Genomic DNA, 18,618 nt, shown 5'->3' with positions numbered 1-18,618 from the left:
TAATGAACGATAAAGATAGAATAATACTCTTAGCACAAAAGCGTGAGGAACAAATTTAGCCCTACGGTGTTGATTTCGTAACTGATCTCGGTGACTGCGATGGTTGCTGCAATAGTGAGAAGGTTAATAACCGATCGAGGAAACATAGACAGGACTTTAGGACACATGGTTGATCAGAAAAGTTGTAAAGTGTTCTGTAAAATTCGAAGCTGAGACGAACGGAGTGCATCCATTTATTGTAATAACCCATCATATACTCGAAGGGAGAAGGTCGTAAAGAAGTTTCCATGATTCTCTGCAAATATGCGAAAACGTGGCAATAGACTCGTGATCCTTACGTCCGAGCGTGTACAGGTTTTAAATGACAATGGTAAGAGAATATGTCACCGAACGCCGACAAATATATATGTATATATATATATATATGTATATATATAAAACATTGTATAAGTTAACATTTTCGACTAAACTCTGATCGGTGTATCGAAATCGATACAATATAATTACAATATATCCGTATAATAAATATGAAATATTGATATATATATATATGTGTGTATACGTGTACAATATATATATATATCATAATCGTAATAATTCTGCTCTGATATATTTAGCAATATCTTGTCTGAACGATAAAGAGAATCTTTTTTTCGGTATTTTTGTCTTTTGATAAAGTTCCTCGAGATTATACTCGCTAAGAAAGTCGGTCCCGAATTTCCCACATGTTACGCGTATCCATTAAAACAAACCTGTTTGCCGTCGCGATGACTGCCGTCGCGATGACTGCCGTCGCATGATTTACACTAAAGCGTTTTCTTTTTTTTTTCTTTTTTCAGTGACTAGATACTTCGAAACCGTAGACTCCTGCGCGCTTACAAGTACATAACGCATGTAGTAACATGGTACATGCGAATCGAAAGGTAAACATATTTCGATGAGAAAGGTAGAGTGAACTAGTGAGAGACTTTGGAAGGCAAAGAATGGACGAACTCTTAAAACTATCGACACCAGTGGATTCTTTCTCGCGTGTTAATAGTGTATCATCATTCGCAGCACCCACGCGGCGAGTCGATAGTTCGATATAGTAATCGCTTGTTGATAAACTTCCCTGTTTACAACTCTTTAACAGCCATGATCGAAGTATAGATATCATCAAGAAAACGGGACCTTCGTGCACGCGGTAAATTGTCGTTAAATAATATAAACTGAATATACGCGAGAGACTTGGAGCAAATCCGCGGCGCACAAAGGCGAACTTTCAAGGCTGTCATATCTGATAAAATGTGCATAATAACATAACACGCGACTTAACCCTTTGCGTCCCAAGGTTGCGTCGCGCCGACCACGGTTGGCGAGCATTTTTAAACTTATATCGCACTCATATCCAAGCCGATCGGCTCTATTCTGGTGTACGAAGGCCGCTCCGTAATCTCGCGAACGTTTAAATGTACGCCATTTGTTCGTATCCGACTCCTCGTGTTTGAAACGCAAAGAGTTAGTATCGTCAATCCGCAAACGCAGATATATTAATAATGTGTAGTAAAAAATATTCTAAAAAAATTAAGTTAAATCGTGCACCAGTTTAATTAAGTTTTCAATATTTCCTGTGAATAAAATAAGAGAAAAAGTAACAAGCTTATAATAGTCTTAACGGATAAGAGAACATTGCGTAATCTTGCGTTTGAAGAACAGACAAAGAATTTAAGTTTTCGTTGCAAACTTGTTCCTATCGCCGCTAAAGCAACGTGCGTTCGTTGCTGAGCCCATAGGTTCTTCGATGTTAAACAATTGGTCGCGCGCCGACGTCACGTCTCCATTCGTGTTAATACGCCAATTAGAGAAGTCGCTCAACAAGCGAACATGTATCTCTTAAGAATCGGCTTTTAGTACAAACAGTAGATAAGTATAGCATAGGTATTCAAAATAGAAAGTGTAAAGTATCACAAGAATTACAATAATTGTAATAATTACGTTACGTCGCAAAGATTAACTTCTTGACCTTACTACATCGATCGCACAGTAATTATAAGCGCTTTAATCGCATCCCGCGCATCGAACACGCGCCGATAGACAAAGGGATCAAGTCGGATAACTCTCTGTAAATACATCAGTCTTTGACACAATAATTATAATAACACCACTGACAGAGTAAAGCCGTGAGAAAGATCGCTTTATGGCATGAAGACGAAACAGTACTTATATAAAACACGATTCGAGTTTTGAACGCGATCGAATGTGACATGCTGCGTCGTCGGAAAGGGGTATCCCACCCCGTATAAACTCTGCGAAGGAGAAGGCTTTAGAAGAAGAGAGCAAATGGATTTTGATGGAGTCCATTAATATAGTATAGATAAGCACTTATCGAGATTATTCAGAAAGCAGCTCAGCAGAATCGTCCTTCAAACGGCGCAAGCCATTCTGACCAAAGAGTAAAATGTCATCCTGTATCATGTTTGCAAAAGTGCGTGTTTCTGTTATCGATATATATACGTAAGTTTTGATTAAGAATAAAATATGAAATTTTTAATATTTATATCTGGAACCAACGTTAATATATGAAATATTTGTGATGATATTAATGGTAAACAATCGATGCGCACCATGTCATACATAATGCAAGTAGTACGTAATATTTATACACAAGATGTGACACGACGAAGAAAATAATTACGAGAATATTGAATAAATCATCGCGTAGAGCGTATCTGGAAATTCAAACTCACGATGTGACGAAAGTGTCACGCACGACAATAAGTTTAATGTACAGAAAATGGAAAATCTGCTCGGTTCCAGCTCAACATTGCTCAAATAGAAATACAACTGCAACGACTTTATATTTAAAATTTTGCTAGAGTTAGCAGCGATTAACTAACATTATTATCAAATTTCGATCAATTATTTTAGCCCACAAAGGTGCGTACACCAAACCAATTTCCTTAGGCCATATATTGATTTCCAAGATTTTTAATCGAAGCGTACGAACATCACACTGCAGATTAAGTCGCTGCAGCTTGCGGCTGAGGCGGCGTCGGCGCCTGTGTATTAACATTTGGCCTATAAAATCGGTTGACTAATTGTTTCAAACTCATTACAACACCTAATCCGGTTCCTTGTTCCATGTTGATAAATGAGTCGAGATTATCCTTGCACGCTGAAATATTTGAAGCAAATCCAATGAGTCAGAAATATCATACACAAGTAGACATATAAATGCGCATACGTGATGTTCGAAAAATTATGACACAATCAAAATATGAGTAACTGGAAAAGAAAAATGTTAAAAGATATAAATCATTTTTACATAAAAGCAAGTGTCTGACAATTTCGTTATGCAGTCACGAGATAGAATTCATCAAACTGAACATAAAATTCCTCTACCATTTCGCAAATAACTACGCAGATGTTTAGTTATTAATTAAAGAAAATTAGTATATGATTGTCCGCAATAATGAACTAATTTTCTTTAATTAATAATTAAATATCTACATAGTTATTTGCGAATTTTATGTTTAGTTTAATGAATTTTACACCGCGGCTGCATAACGAATCATCGGATATTCTATACATGTAAAACCAATAACGACTAGTCAACGTATCAGCTGAAAAAATCTTATAACGCGACAACATATAAAAACATGAGCTGACAGTTCTGCAGACTTATACAATTCTTAATCTCAGTTTGCCAAGCCAATTTAATTAATCTAAACTGACCGGATTAATTATACCAAGAGAAATCAGGCAACATCTTCCCACTTCGTCAATTTCTTTGTCCTAGAAGACAATTATTTAATTTGGCTAGTTGCAACCGAAATAACTAATCCAATCTAACTGCAAAATTAAGTGTAAAATTAACTGTCGACTCGATTGTACAACATAATTTTACAACCAACACGTATATATCAATTCTATTGGTCAATATACTTGGCGTCGAGATCGGCGGATAATCCGGCGGTGTTTTTATCCATGTGCCATCCTCGCGTTTCATGTGATGTCGATTTGACGCGAATTGTTGCAGGTATACGCTGGCAGGCACCAGGCGGAACCTTCTATGATACTCGGGTCGCAACGCCTCGTCGGACCTGAAGGTTTCGGTAGCGTATTTCCAGAAGTGCGTGGGAAACGGCAGGGAACTCTCTAAGTCGTACACCACCGCCCTTTCGTCGGGCGCGTAGATGAGAATGGCATGGTAGTCCTGCAGAAGGAAAGCAACGGTCTCGTGAAACGTTAAAACAGGCAGAGAGAGAAAGAGAGAGACGCTGTGATTCCTTAGTTATTGTCCTCCTACAGTACTGACCCATACGACCAATTTATCCTCATCCTTTCCAGCCCGCTGACGCCACAGAGGAACGCTCCGTCGTGGATTACTTATGAAAGCAACATGACAATGTTGCAGTTCAGACGGGTGTCTGGTCGCTACATCTTGACAGAGCTTCCATACATTTTCCTCGCTGAAATTGAGGATATCGCCGTTTACCCTCAACCAATCTGACGCGGGATATGATTTATGAGCAAATAATCGTCACAACTGGTCACACTGGATGAAGCAAAGAAATATAAGGAAATATAAGGATAGTACAAAGCAAAATAAAAAGTCACAAAATAGTACGCATATTAGAATGTATTTTATAATTAATTATTAAACTTTCACACACAGATAATACACGTATATATACACCATGTAACTACGTTACTACATTTGCACATCTCGACGTCGCTTTTAACAACAATCATTCAATAGCAACCCCTTAAAGCAGATATTCTCGTTTACACGATACCATTTTAATTTATTTTCATAATGTTTACTGATGCTGTAACTACCGAATAAAATAAATAAAATGTGACGTTGATGTCAACATGAAATAAGTAAAGCAAGTATCTGAAATGACTTTCTTTTGTTTCTTTAACTAATTTAATGGATTAGTTTTTGTATTTTCCATTTTATTTGTTTTCTTTAAATTTATTTTTGTATATATTGCTAAATGGACTTGATTTAAAAGATTGGTTGTAACATCAGGAATTAATGAACTAGTTTTATGCTATCGTGCAAATGTAGTTACTACAATTGTAATTTTCACAATTACAAATTAAATATAAAACATAATATTGATAGCAAATAAATTATAACAATTAGTAAAAACAGTAAATCCTTAAAAAACACATATACGAGACAAATATGAAAAAAGTATAAAATAAAATTTGTGTAAAACAAATATCTTAATAAAAAGTAATAATTCTAAGAGGGTTTAAGAAAAACTTAAGTGTCATCCGCATCCTGTAAATGGATATTTTAATACATTTTTTCAGCATTAGATATTTAATTGAAAATATTAACCATGTGTAAGTAAAGTAAATAAATTGAGACCTACAAACACACACTACAGAAAAACATATTGAATGCAACTTTGCGACTAATATATTGATTTGACCTAAAAAGAAAAACCAACAGTTAAATAAATGATATACATTGTCTCCGTTTTGAAAGGAAAAAAATGTGCTGCGTATATCAGTACCCAGCAAACGTTATACTGAAAACGACACAATAACAAACACTAGCGACAGCATACACAATAGAGCTGAATTCATTAATCTGCTTCTAAAAAGCGCTCTGGGAATTACAAGGATCGCCAGGAATATTGGATAAGAGCAGCAGCGCGGGTTACTAGATCGGGAAGCTGTGATTAGCGCAATAAAAATCCAAGAAATATTAATCCAGATTAGTTTGCCAAGCGGGGGCAACGTGTCCTTTGTAATTATAAGAAAGAGGAAACCAATGTGAACGCAGTGTTCGTGCAAGTTGTTCGACACGAGAACCGTTTCGCGTGCCGCGTCGTGTCGTGCACATTATCTATCGCATGCATTATTAATTGCAACACAAGCGATTCATATATTCGCGCCACTTAACCGGCACGTAACCGCCGATAAACGAGACCAAACGGTACCGGCGACAGGTATGACAATCCCCTTTTGCCGAGAGAACACCTATTCAAACCGAAAGTAACAAGACAATCGAACGTGCACACAAAATACACAACATTCGTGTGTCACATCGTAGATGCTACGAGATCGATCGATCTCCGAAATGGTTCTGAAATACATTCATCTACTACAAAAGTGCCGGTACCAAACTAGAGCCCCATTAATAATAAGGCGATTTTTGGTGATTGTTTGGTATATGTACCTGGCTGTCATTGGCAAATTTACATCAAACATTTAACATATATACTAAATATCTGTACAGTATAAATGTTCAAAATATAATTCTAGAGACGTCGCAGAGATATCTGGATATCTCTGGAAGATATCTTGGATATTTGTGTTATATGAATATTTAATACTTATATAAAATGTTTGATGTAAACTTGCCCAAAAACAACCTGGTACATGTACCAAACGATCGCCAAACGATCGCCAAAAATCGTCTATAGTCACTACTTGGAACTTGCCTCAGGTGCGATATTCAGATTTGAATTTTGAGTTAGATGGGAATCTTTCAGCTGAATCGCAATTGCAAATGTGACGTCGCATATATCGTGTGATTCAAGTAAAAATACCAGTCTGACTGTAAATCCGCATCTGAGTATCTCACGTGGGACAAGTTTCGAGCAATGACGGTCGATTTAAGCATCTCGCTTTAGAATCGCCCGTTCAAATCGCGCGGCGACGAAAAATCGCCGAAAGATCACGCGCATACCGTGAAGATGGCCACGCGCTCGCTCGACCATCCGCACCGCCGCAACGTATCGATCGGAGCCGCGGTGCATGCCGCAATACGGCGCGTTTATTTGCCCGAGAATCGATCGCCGCCTCAGGGCACGCCACGGCGTAACGCGGGTCGTGCCGGCGTGAAATAATGGCACTCACCAGTAGCAGCTGGTATGCACGCAGTCGGCCGCCTTCGTGAACAGCGGTACCAAGGGTTTCGCGTTCCCAGTCACGCGAGACTCCACGGCCATCCTACGTTTGCGGACGCTCTCGCCGTACGCGGGGACAACGACACGACGCCGAGATACGCCAGCCGAACGCACCGCGAATACAATACAACGCGCGCGCGCGCTCTAACACTGCAGCGCTTAGACGAATCGCGCGCACTCCGCGAGTTTCATAATAAACAAATGTCCGCCGCGACGATCGTGTCTCTCTCTCTCTCTCTTTCTCTCTCGCGAGCTCCCTCAACCACGAGCTGCACCACTGACTACTCGGAACATTATTCGACCACTGTCTGCCTCGACGCTTCACCAAGCCTTCCTATACGTGATTCGCATCAACAGCCGTTTGCGACTGCGCAAACGCACGCGAGCGTGCCTATATAGAGTGCGCCAACAGCAGACACGTGAGGCGGTAGTATCGCTTTTTATGAGATGTTATGAGATGTATCCAGTGGTCTGTTCTTTTTAGCTGCACTGCTGAACTGGTGCAATAAGTGTATCATTTGAAGCAGCAACTGAGAGAGAGCGATACTGCACTTGCATCTGAAAAAGCTCTGTGTAATGAATTTCGCAAGAAGCTTCATCAGATATTGAGGCAAGTAACAAACAATATAATTGTAAATATTTCCTACTTATAAAACATTTTTTATTATTACAGTGAGAGACGAACCTGTTCAAAGTGTGGTGCGTCTCAATAATAATTTTCTAGATTAAGTCCTCATCAGATCTGATAAAAGGTGGAATTATGTATAATTTACAACATTTAAAAGCAATTTACATTCTAAAAAATACTATATAGAAGATAGTTTTTAAAAAGTCTGTTATATGGGATATTCTAAAAAAGTGATATTTTATAGATAGATCATATTGATCACGTTAGCAAAAATTTTTACAGTAAGACACAGTAAGCCATGTCTTGATTGGCTGTTGCGCGAATTTCCGTCGCGTGGTAAGCGTTGCCGCGTCCTGTGGGCAGGAGCCGTTAGAAAATCTGTCGACGATGTCCAGCGACATGTCATGTTCCGCGGCCTCATGCGCATGCTGCGTGGCCACATACGCATGCTCTGTAGCGGTTTATACGAAATTTGAAAAATATTATAAGGAACAAATGAAGCGTAACAATGTGTTTTACATTGCAACATCGCAGATTGCTTGTAAAAGATGACGGGATTGATAGAGCTTGACCGTCTAACTGCGAGCAAAAAAAAGCTGCTAGATTTTTTAATCCGGCATGGTGTGTTAGCACCCACTATTAAGCAATTATGGAAATATTATTGAAATCAATAAAGAGACATTAATATGCCGATGTAGGAAACGATATAATGTAAAAAATGTACATAAGAAACGTGTGTCGAAGCAGTAAGCTAAGTGCAAAAGCAGGTACTTGGTTCGGGAAAAGTCATCTTAACGTGGAAACAATTTGCAACATTATTGCATGTTTCTTATTGTTGAGACATTCATGTCAAGATGACACAATGGATGAAACTGGCGTAGTATCGGCCACGATTGTGGACTGGTTCAATTTTTGCCGAGAGGTAAGCATATTTTAAGACATCTTCATATATATACTATATATCCTAAAAAATATTTAATATTGTACAAAATATTAATATTATTTCTTATTACAGATCTGTGTTCTGGGCTGAAAAACAGAGTGAAAAGCGTGGTCTAGGACACAGTTGAAATCGATGAAGCAAAAATTGGCAAAAGGAAATGCAATCGTGGTCAATTAATAACAGGTCATTGGATATTTGAAGGATACGAAGAAGTTTTTTGTCGTTCCGGTTCAGGATCGGACGGAGAAGACACTCCTGGCGTGCATAAAGAAGTGGATATTGCCAGGAACCACCATTGTGTCAGATTGTTGGAAGTCTTATGCTTGAGCAATGAAGGCATCTGACAGTAAACCACTCCTACAACTTCGTCGATCCTGACAGTGGTGAGAAATGTTTTAACTTATTAATATTTATTACAATATTCGGCTAAACCCTTCAGTTATTCAGAGTCATTACCTTTACAATATATGTCAAGGTCATGGTCATCCGATATCATTAATATGAAGGTTTACCGAATATAAAAAAATTGCAAGTTAATATATAGTATATTATTTTGCCATTATCAATTGTATTTTTATAGTTTTTTTGTGCGTTGTCTTAAAAAGTTAAATTTTCAGGCGCGCATATACAACATATAGAGCGTGTTTGGAGAGAAATTCGCGGAAATATTCCAAGATACGGAACCCGAGAGAATCACGTTCTTTCTTGGATATTTGTGCGAATTTCTTTTCAAACGCGTCTATAGCCGTTCGGAACGAATAAAAACCTTCTTCGATATCATCGCGCAAATGTATCATCCAGTTCAGAGGACCAGCCAGAAACATCTACTTTAGAGGATCAGCCAGAACCAAGTACCAGCAATGAATAGACACGTTTCATATGTACATTTTTTCACACAGTACCAATTCCTGCATCGTTACATTAATGTTTCTCTATTTATTTCAATATTATTTCCACAATTGTTACATTTGATAATGGGTGCCAACACATCATGTTAAATTAAAAACATGTACCACTTTGTGCAATATTTTTTAAATTTATTATAATAAAATTTATTTATATTTTATTTGAATTCATTTATTTGTTACAAAGCATACCTCTGTAAAATTCTTTTTCAGGACTTTAATAAAAAAAGGTGCCTATTCCTAACTGTATGACGGGTGGGCGAAGTCTTCCAGTCACACAGCTAGAGATAGATGGTATGACAGATTTTCTAACCTAACGCGCCCTCAACTTTGTCTATTAATAGGTCCGTTCTTTTCCTCTGCACTGCTGCATTGGTGCAACAAGTTAGAGTGACACAAATATATATTTGTTTCACTTTAACTTATGACACCAGTGCAGAAATACAGAGCAAAAGAACAGACCTCTAATCTCACTTCGCATACATACGCTGATAACGCGTAATGATGACGCATATTTCAAAGTCGCAATAAGTTCTACTGTGCCTGCAAATTAGTTTTAAAAAATACAGTTGTTCCGATATATATTTTTAACCTATATTTATACGCAGAATAATAATATTAAAACAATGACTATGAATGCTGCGAGAGCTGTACTTAACCAAGGAAAAACTGCGTTACTCGTATGTGATATTCAGGAAGGATTTGCTAAGGCTATGAAAGGCTTTGATCTGTTTGTTCAAAATTCATCCAGACTGGTAAACATGTGAAATATTTTATATATTATAGACATAAATTATGTAATTATCTATTTATCAGAAAAATAATTCAACAATATAACATATGTATAAGTTATAAGTTTAGGTTATTTTTTTATGATTAGATATATATATATATATATATATATATATATATATATATATATATATATGTATATATATATATTACTTTATTTTCAAATTAATATTAAAAGTACTATTACAGGCCATTATTAATCATTATATAAAACATATATATATATATATATATATATATATATATATATATGTGTGTGTGTGTGTGTGTGTGTATAGGTCAGTGCTTTAAAAATCCTGAATGTGCCTATGATAGTTTCTGAACAGTATCCAAAGGCTCTAGGAAAAACTGTTCCTGAAATTGATATTTCTGGTGCCAAAGTTTTTGCTAAGACCCAATTTAATATGTGCATACCTGAAGTAAGTACATATACATTTTGCATAATAAATAAGTAAATAATATGTCAGTGCTAGACACAAGTATATATTTATCTTACTTTTCTTTAGTTGCGTAAAGAACTTTCAACAATTTGTTCTGGCAAAAAACCTGAATCTATCATACTAATAGGCCTTGAAGCACACATATGTATAGAAAACTCAGCTATTGACTTAAGAATGAATGGTTATGAAGTTCATCTTGTCGCAAACTGTTGTTATTCTCGTACTCAAGAAGATCGACTACTTGCTCTTCAGGTAACTATATATATATATAATCTCTTTTTAAAACATATACATATAGACAAACTCTTAACAAAATATTGTTTTTTTGCAGAGAATGCGAGATATAGGGTGTCAAATAACCACTTCCGAAAATGTTTTATACAAATTGATGAAAGATTCAAATCACAAGGAATTTAAGAATGTACTCTCTTTTGTTAAAACACCAATTGCATACACAGGACTTGTTCCTGTTGCCAAAATATAAATATTCCTGAAAATGAAAATGTTTCTTGTTGCAATGTTATACTTTATTGAATCAATAATTCCTTTGATAAAGTATATTTGTTTATAATAGTTGGTTTTAAATAGGTTTAAAAGATAGTAGAGAATATTTTGTAAAAATATACACTTTATTTTCACACTCCAGAATACAAATGTACGTCGTAAAAATTATTTTTTATGATTAACACTTAGATATATTGTAAAAATAATGTAAAAATGGCAGTATGTGTAAACTAAAAAAAAATATAATAAACCCTGAAAGTTTCTTTAGATCAATAAAGCATATTAAATTGAATTACTTCCAATCTTTCAGTTTGTGCCTGTTGAACCAAATCCTCCTGCACCTCTATTTGTATCACTTAGGAACTTTACTTCTTCTATCTTTGGATATATAATTCTTTCACAAATTAATTGAGCTATACGATCACCAGGTGTAACTTGAAAATTCTCATTGCTGTGATTAAACAACACTATACCCAAATTACCTCTGTTAAAAGAAAAATAAATTAGCTCCTAATATATCCGTAATCAACTTTTAAAATATGTAGTAATTTGATGTACCTGTAATCTGCGTCTATAACACCTGCACCTACATCTATATGATTTTTCCATGCTAATCCAGATCGTGGTGCAACTCTGCCATATGTGCCAGGAGGAACTTCTATTTGTAAATCAGTTTTAACTAATTCTTTTCCACGTGCTGGTATGACGTATTCGTAAGCACTGCAATTATATAAGAAAAAAATTATGAATCTGTCATAAAATCGTTTTCATTATATTTCAAGAATTATTGAGAAAGTAATTTCACAATATCCAGTAAAGAGAGAGAGAGAGAGAGATATTAGTATTAAACATTATAATTCATAATTTTGCTTTACACACTATTTCACTGTTAAGACAACTAGATTCTTAACTATATTGACTCATTAATTCAAGTACCACAGATAGTTCAACATTCTATAGTTAAACAAAAAACTGCACACAAGTACCTTTATCTAATTAAATTGTTTATTATGTATTATGCGAGAAATATTCAATATTCTTGGCGATCAATAGCGTTAAATATCATTCTGAAACAATATACCTTCGCAAGTCATATCCCGCCGCATATTCTGATCCCTTCGTTGGCGTAAATGCTTTCTCCGACAATTTTGCGAATCTCAATACAACCTCGTTCTCTCCTGACATGATAAATTTATTAGGATAAACGTCGTAAATAAGGACAAACGTCGCGTGCTTATTTCGTGTCACGAACCCCACACTTCACCACTTTTGCCGCGCTTTTCTGCTGGTTCGTCAGTACTACCAAAACAAGTAACGGCAAGTGAAAGTTGCGATTCTATTTGTAATTCGTTCTATTATCATACATCGTATCAACGAATCGACTTAAAAGTGATTTTGAAAATAGTATGCATACGTTAGTATTTCAACAGCATCATATTGCGAATTATATATCATATTGCGATCTATATAACATCTATATATATTTGTAATAATGAATAACACAATTTCACTTCATTGATTAAGCCGCGAAATTTAAACATGCGTTCCGTTTTATCATGAGCACAAGGTAAAGTGAATTATATCTAACAAAATTCTAATAAAAATGAGTTTTCCTCCATTAGGCCATTTTGTGTCTAACCATGCAAATAATAGTAATACCAGTACGACTACGAAATAACAATTCCGTTATCACAACGTCGTTGATATCAATAACATCTTACTGACCTCTCATGCGACGGCATAAAGCTCGCCATACACAACTTGCCATTGCTCGCGTATAAAATAGCACAGAAGTGAAACGCGTCAGCACATCTGATATATTCAGAGAAAAACTGCTTTCCCGCATGCGAAGGTGCATGCATGAGCTTGACCGACTGCGCAACGCGCGTGCATGATTTGCGCGCGACTTTTGAGATCACATAAGATCAATATTTTATACATTACAGCAATTAACACGTGCATAATTCAGCATGTTCTCTGATTGCTGCACGCCGACAGCGATCGATAAATAATAGCTCGCCTAAATAAACACACGGTGAACGATTGTCGGGAAACTTGACATGAATAAGTCAATGTTGATACACAACCCTTATAGAAATATCATACTAAGAATCATTGATAATTACTTATTATCCAGTATTTTTAATACTGAAAATAAGTAATTATCAATGATTCTTAGTATGATATTTCTATAAGGGAAGTATAATAGATTTAGAAGAGAATTAAGATTAAATGAGAATTTCAAATTGTATGCACACAATTTTACACATCGTTGACGGCAGATCTTGTGTCGTCGATTCGATATCTTCTAAATCTTTTCGAGCATTATCCTCGTCTCGCCCCTGGACCCCCGAGTTACTTTATTTTTAGAGCAAGCCAATGCTTCCCTTCCCTTTTTTTTTTTTACCGAAGTATTCACAGCCGATATACTGCTGCCCATCGTATCGGTAAATGGATTATACGCGTATATCCCGCCCATCGCGTTATTAATCGAACCGTTTATGCTGTGCATTAATTATGTATAGCACCACTTTCGCTGTATGTGGCGGCACAAAGAGTTTTCGCCTCGTGATGCAACTCCGTGATGTTACCCTGAGTAAATCGTTGCCGTAAAGTTCATTCGATACGAACTAATCAACAACTGATATTGCAACAAGGTCGACAGACGTTTTTTTATGGATAAACGGTAAAACCAGTCTGGAAATAAGCGGATAATGTGCGTAATGCACGTAAATGTAAACGTATTAACGGGTCGTACCATATTACCGACTAGGTCCATGGTCATGTCTCGTCATACGGAAGTCGTCGGGCATACACCCGACTGATCATCGCAAAAGAGTCTCGGGTCGATGGAGACCCTCGAACTTAACCTTACGTTTTTAATAAAGCGCGATGCGTCGCGCTTCGATAAAGAAAATATGCGTGACAGCGTGGAATCTGCTTCAGCCGACTTCATCTATACGCTGAAAAGGTCGGGCCGTTTAGGTAAGGTCAATTCACATATCTGGATTTTATTTAATACGATATCCTTCTAGGGAGGTATGAAGAGAATATTTAAGGAAAATTATTAATTTAGCAAATAAAAGATTTTGGATAAAAAATGACAAAAGAATGTTGTGTAAATGTAAATACAAAATTCCTTTTTGCACTCTCTTCTTTCCTTTTATCAATATTAAACATTATCAAATATTAGATAAAACTATATATAGGCCGAAACGTTCTTCCAAGAATAACAGTAACATTAACTTAGGCTGCGTTCCAAAATTCACTGCCGGTGCTGAAATTCTATAGTATACGTAATATGAACTATAGATTTTCAGTGGCAATGAATTTCAGAACGCAACCTTAATTTGAGGATAATATTTGACGAATATATGCGATATGCGATATGAGAATTGAATATTTTAAAATTCATGTATCACATGTTACCATCTTTTCGCTGTCAAGCCAAGACAGGAAACAATAATAGAAGATTAAAGAAACCAAAAAAAGAAACGGAAATTAGCTTAAAGAAATCTGAAAACATTATTGATATCTGCTATGACATGAATTAGATCCTATTAGTAATTATGTTTTCAATGAACTCGATTCTATGTACACTTTGAATGCTTTCCCGCAAAAATTTCATTGGCTATGGCCGGTATTAATAGTCCGATCTTATATTTAAAATCATCTTAAGTACTGTTTTAAGATGTCATGAACCAATCCACAGAGCCGTATTCGCATCTTAAGATTTACTTAAGACGGTCTTGAAATAAGATTCGACTGTGAATACCGCCCTATGAGTCGGTTGTTTTAATTTCTTGTTAGTTAACTGATAGTTAAATCATATGTCTATTTTTGTCTAAATTGAAGAAAAAACAAAGATAGACATATGATTTAACTTTCAGTTAACTTACCAAGAAGTTTGAACATTCGATACTGGGTGTATTCCAAAATTCAACTTTGGTTACCATAGTTGTATAGTTTATTTATGTATACTATAGAAAATGATAACCAAGGGGGTGCTATTTCAAATGTTTTTCAGATTCTCTACCCGGATGCACTCTAAAGGCCCTCACACATGAAATGACACAACTGCATGTGCATAGCATAAGACTGTGTGGACCAATGAGCATCGAGTATTTAGCCGCCATATTGATGTTTGATGCTCAATACTCGATGTTCATTGGTCCATACAGTCTTATACTATGCACATGCAGTTGTCATTTCATGTGTGAGGGCCTTTATACTAGAAGTACTATAATATACGTAACATATACTATAGTGTTTCTAACAATAGAGTGTACCTGGATGAGGAATCTCCGTATAAACCGTATAAAGGAAGCGCCGTATAAACCAATCATAATACTTCTTTACGAGTGAGTCCCAGATGCGCATATTGGCAAACGGACACATCCAATCATATGTCATTGTTTATAGAGTCTCTAGAATATCTCTAGGCATATGGCGTTGTGGTTGGCTGTGTCCATTTGTCAATGTGCGCATCTGGGACGTTCCCTTTCTTTACACGCTTAAAAACATTTGGAGCTTCAAGTGGATTCTACTTAATGGATGTATTCAGTACTATACCATTCACCGAACTTTTGTATCTGATTGGTATATTCTTTTAGATCTAAAAAAATACACCAATTAAATGCAAGAATTTAATAAGCACTTGTAGTGAATAGTATAGTACTGAATGCATATCTGAAAATAACAGATTGTGATGTCTCCAAAAGTGGTCTGTTCTTTTCAGCTGCATTGCTGAACTGGTGCAATAAGTTAAAGTGAGAAAAAATATACTTGTCTCACTTTAACTTATTGCACCAGTTCAGCAGTATAGCTAAAAAGAACAGACCAAAGAATAGACGTCTTCATTCTGTGAATTATTTGCAAACTTTCAATATGTCAAGTAAACGTAAGGAATTTTTTTAATTTACGTAACTGCATAATATGTATGAAGTATTTTCATAAAAACAACTATTGTGATATACGTTATGGATTGTGTTAAAATGATAAAAATGCATTAAGCGGCATTGAATACTCTATATTATGTCTATTAATAATTGAGGTTAGTGTGCAACAAGTTGGTTGACATTCATTGGAATGAGAATAAATAGTGTGAAATTTAATTATAATTACTGTACAAAAAGTATTTTCTGTATGAATATATTGTTATTTATTAACGTATAATGAATGAATTTTTAATTTTAAATGGTATTTAGATGCACCTGATATATATAAATTTATTATTTGTATTTACCAAACTTTGTAATACATTTCAATATAACATCTTACTGTAATTGCAATTTTGTATATAAAAAGTTTGATTTTTAAATACTATTTATTTAATAAATATAGATAACCTTTAATTTATAGTTCCATTTTAAGTATGCATGGTTTTGTTTAGTTTTTTGGAGTTAAAATGTCCAGTTCAGAAACTGGTGTGGGATGTATTAGTGAGGTAACACTTGCAATTAGTAAAGCAAGAAGTTCCCAGGCAGGTACTGTAAGAGTCCTTGACAGCCCAGACTCAGATGGATCTAGCCATTCAAATTCATTTACTGTGCAACAGTTTGATTATCCTAATGCTTATCCTAATGACAACACCAGCTCAAGTATTCTGCAATCACCTCTCACTAATGAAGATTTGAGAATACCTATTGTTGGCTATGAAATTATGGAGGAAAGAGCTAGATTTACGGTTTGTTAATTTTATATATTACTGATTCTATATGGTCTTGTTATTATATCAGATTATAATTATATTGATATATTGATATTTATGATTATTATTTATAGTAATTTTTAAACTTTTCTGTTGGAATTATTATTAAAAAAAAAAATATATATATATGTATAGTAATACTATTCATAAAAAGTATAAAATTGCTATCTCTATTAATTTATTATAATTTAAAGTATTTTAAAAGAAAATGTTTCTATATAATTCTTGCTTGATATACAGGTTTACAAACTTCGAGTTGAATTGAAGAATGGTGATTGTTGGTTTGTGTTCAGGAGATACACAGACTTTGTTCGACTACTAGCTCAATTAAGAAGGCAGAAAATTCCTATTGCTCATTTGTCATTACCAAGAAAAAAGTGGTTTGGCGACAATTTTGCACCAAGTTTTTTAGAAGAAAGAATACATGGGCTTCAAACATTTGTTAATGGTATATTAAGTAGTCCAGTTCTCATAGGTGTTTCATATGTAAGGGAATTTTTTTGTTTGGATGAACCTCCTATACTATCTGATACAGCAGAAGAATCCAGAGTAAGTTTCATATGTCTTCAAATAATGTTTATGCATTACTGCATATGTTTCATATTATTTAATGGATGTTTAACTTTTTTAGGCAATATTTGAAGCATTAGAAGATACAGTGTATCATTTGAGGCAGCAACTGAGAGAGAGCGATACTGCACTTGCATCTGAAAAAGCTCTGTGTAATGAATTTCGCAAGAAGCTTCATCAGATATTGAGGCAAGTAACAAACAATATAATTGTAAATATTTCCTACTTATAAAACATTTTTTATTATTACAGTGAGAGACGAACCTGTTCAAAGTGTGGTACGTCTCAATAATAATTTTCTAGATTAAGTCCTCATCAGATCTGATAAAAGGTGGAATTATGTATAATTTACAACATTTAAAAGCAATTTACATTCTAAAAAATACTATATAGAAGATAGTTTTTAAAAAGTCTGTTATATGGGATATTCTAAAAAAGTGATATTTTATAGATAGATCATATTGATCACGTTAGCAAAAATTTTTACAGTAAGATACAGTAAGCCATGTTAAAATTTTTGTATTCAGGAGTTTTAACTTTTGACTAACATCTAGCAACAATTTTTAATACTTTACACTCAGAATATTATAAATAACATCTAAATTTATGTGCCTTGTATAAACTTTTTGCTATACATAATATTTATAATTTACATGATGAAAATGCTCTTATATTAAAGAAAGTAGCATTAATTTAATTAGTGTAAATTAATTAGTATAAACTTTTATATGAAATGATATTTTTATTATGTAAAATCGATATTTATAATTGAAATGAGAGAATTATATGAGAGAATTCACTGTTAAAGTTATAAAAAATATAAATATTAATTGCAACATATTTATTATTAACGTTATTGAAAGAAATAGAATGAAAAAATCATATTTGCTATACATAATATTTATAATTTACATGATGAAAGTGCTCTTATATTAACCCTTTGGGGACGAGTGTCGGCATATAGCCGCCCAAGCCGTTTTACCGTTCCGAACGCGTGTCGACATATAGCCGCTCAAATTAGTTCGTAGCTGCAAGGCTCGCGACGTCTGTCGTTCTGAGCGATAAGATACGCATAGGTATAGTAAAAGAGTCACGTTTTCATTCAAAGACATTAGGGGCCATTAGCGATGAAGTCTTATCTTCCTTATAGCCCGTCGAGCGGCTCCGTCCCCAAAGGGTTAAAGAAAGTAGCATTAATTTAATTAGTGTAAA

At 35.0% G+C, this 18,618-nt stretch overlaps 3 protein-coding genes across 7 annotated transcripts; 2 read left to right on the top strand and 1 right to left on the bottom strand.

The window, feature by feature from the left end:
• Nucleotides 1-209: 209 nt before the first annotated feature.
• On the bottom strand, nt 210-12,994 carry LOC116842863 (protein N-terminal glutamine amidohydrolase-like). Of its 2 annotated transcripts, XM_032812638.1 has the most exons (6): nt 12,852-12,994; nt 12,208-12,425; nt 11,685-11,846; nt 4,298-4,451; nt 3,925-4,195; nt 210-3,154 (listed from the first exon to the last, which is right to left on the bottom strand). In XM_032812638.1, the coding sequence occupies exons 2-6, from the start codon at nt 12,309-12,311 to the stop codon at nt 3,000-3,002; spliced, it is 846 nt and encodes a 281-aa protein (XP_032668529.1). In that variant the 5' UTR covers nt 12,312-12,425; nt 12,852-12,994; the 3' UTR covers nt 210-2,999. The 2 variants fall into 2 exon arrangements, with proteins under 2 accessions (XP_032668529.1, XP_032668528.1); XM_032812637.1 differs by lacking the exons at nt 11,685-11,846; nt 12,208-12,425; nt 12,852-12,994 and adding an exon at nt 6,865-7,270.
• LOC116842864 (isochorismatase domain-containing protein 2-like) lies at nt 9,621-11,421 on the top strand. 3 transcript variants are annotated; one of them, XM_032812639.1, is made up of 5 exons: nt 9,621-9,684; nt 9,999-10,145; nt 10,461-10,601; nt 10,689-10,874; nt 10,954-11,421. In XM_032812639.1, exons 1-5 carry the CDS (start codon nt 9,682-9,684, stop codon nt 11,104-11,106), a joined length of 630 nt encoding a protein of 209 aa, XP_032668530.1. In that variant the 5' UTR covers nt 9,621-9,681; the 3' UTR covers nt 11,107-11,421. The 3 variants fall into 3 exon arrangements, with proteins under 3 accessions (XP_032668530.1, XP_032668533.1, XP_032668531.1); XM_032812642.1 differs by lacking the exon at nt 9,621-9,684 and adding an exon at nt 9,694-9,734; XM_032812640.1 differs by lacking the exon at nt 9,621-9,684 and having other exon boundaries at nt 9,742-10,145.
• A 2,841-nt stretch (nt 12,995-15,835) lies between the features above and the next one.
• On the top strand, nt 15,836-18,084 carry LOC116842956 (sorting nexin-16). Of its 2 annotated transcripts, none has more exons than XM_032812864.1 (5): nt 15,836-16,026; nt 16,519-16,812; nt 17,077-17,385; nt 17,468-17,595; nt 17,659-18,084. In XM_032812864.1, the coding sequence occupies exons 2-5, from the start codon at nt 16,534-16,536 to the stop codon at nt 17,696-17,698; spliced, it is 756 nt and encodes a 251-aa protein (XP_032668755.1). In that variant the 5' UTR covers nt 15,836-16,026; nt 16,519-16,533; the 3' UTR covers nt 17,699-18,084. The 2 variants fall into 2 exon arrangements, with proteins under 2 accessions (XP_032668755.1, XP_032668754.1); XM_032812863.1 differs by having other exon boundaries at nt 15,838-16,179; nt 17,659-18,081.
• Nucleotides 18,085-18,618: the final 534 nt, after the last annotated feature.

This window comes from Odontomachus brunneus, unplaced genomic scaffold, assembly GCF_010583005.1.
Source record: "Odontomachus brunneus isolate Ranch 3 - 2012 unplaced genomic scaffold, Obru_v1 Obru_scaffold_028, whole genome shotgun sequence".
In the NCBI taxonomy this organism is placed as follows: Eukaryota; Metazoa; Arthropoda; class Insecta; order Hymenoptera; family Formicidae; genus Odontomachus; species Odontomachus brunneus.
This window is presented reverse-complemented; position numbering and strand designations above follow the sequence as displayed.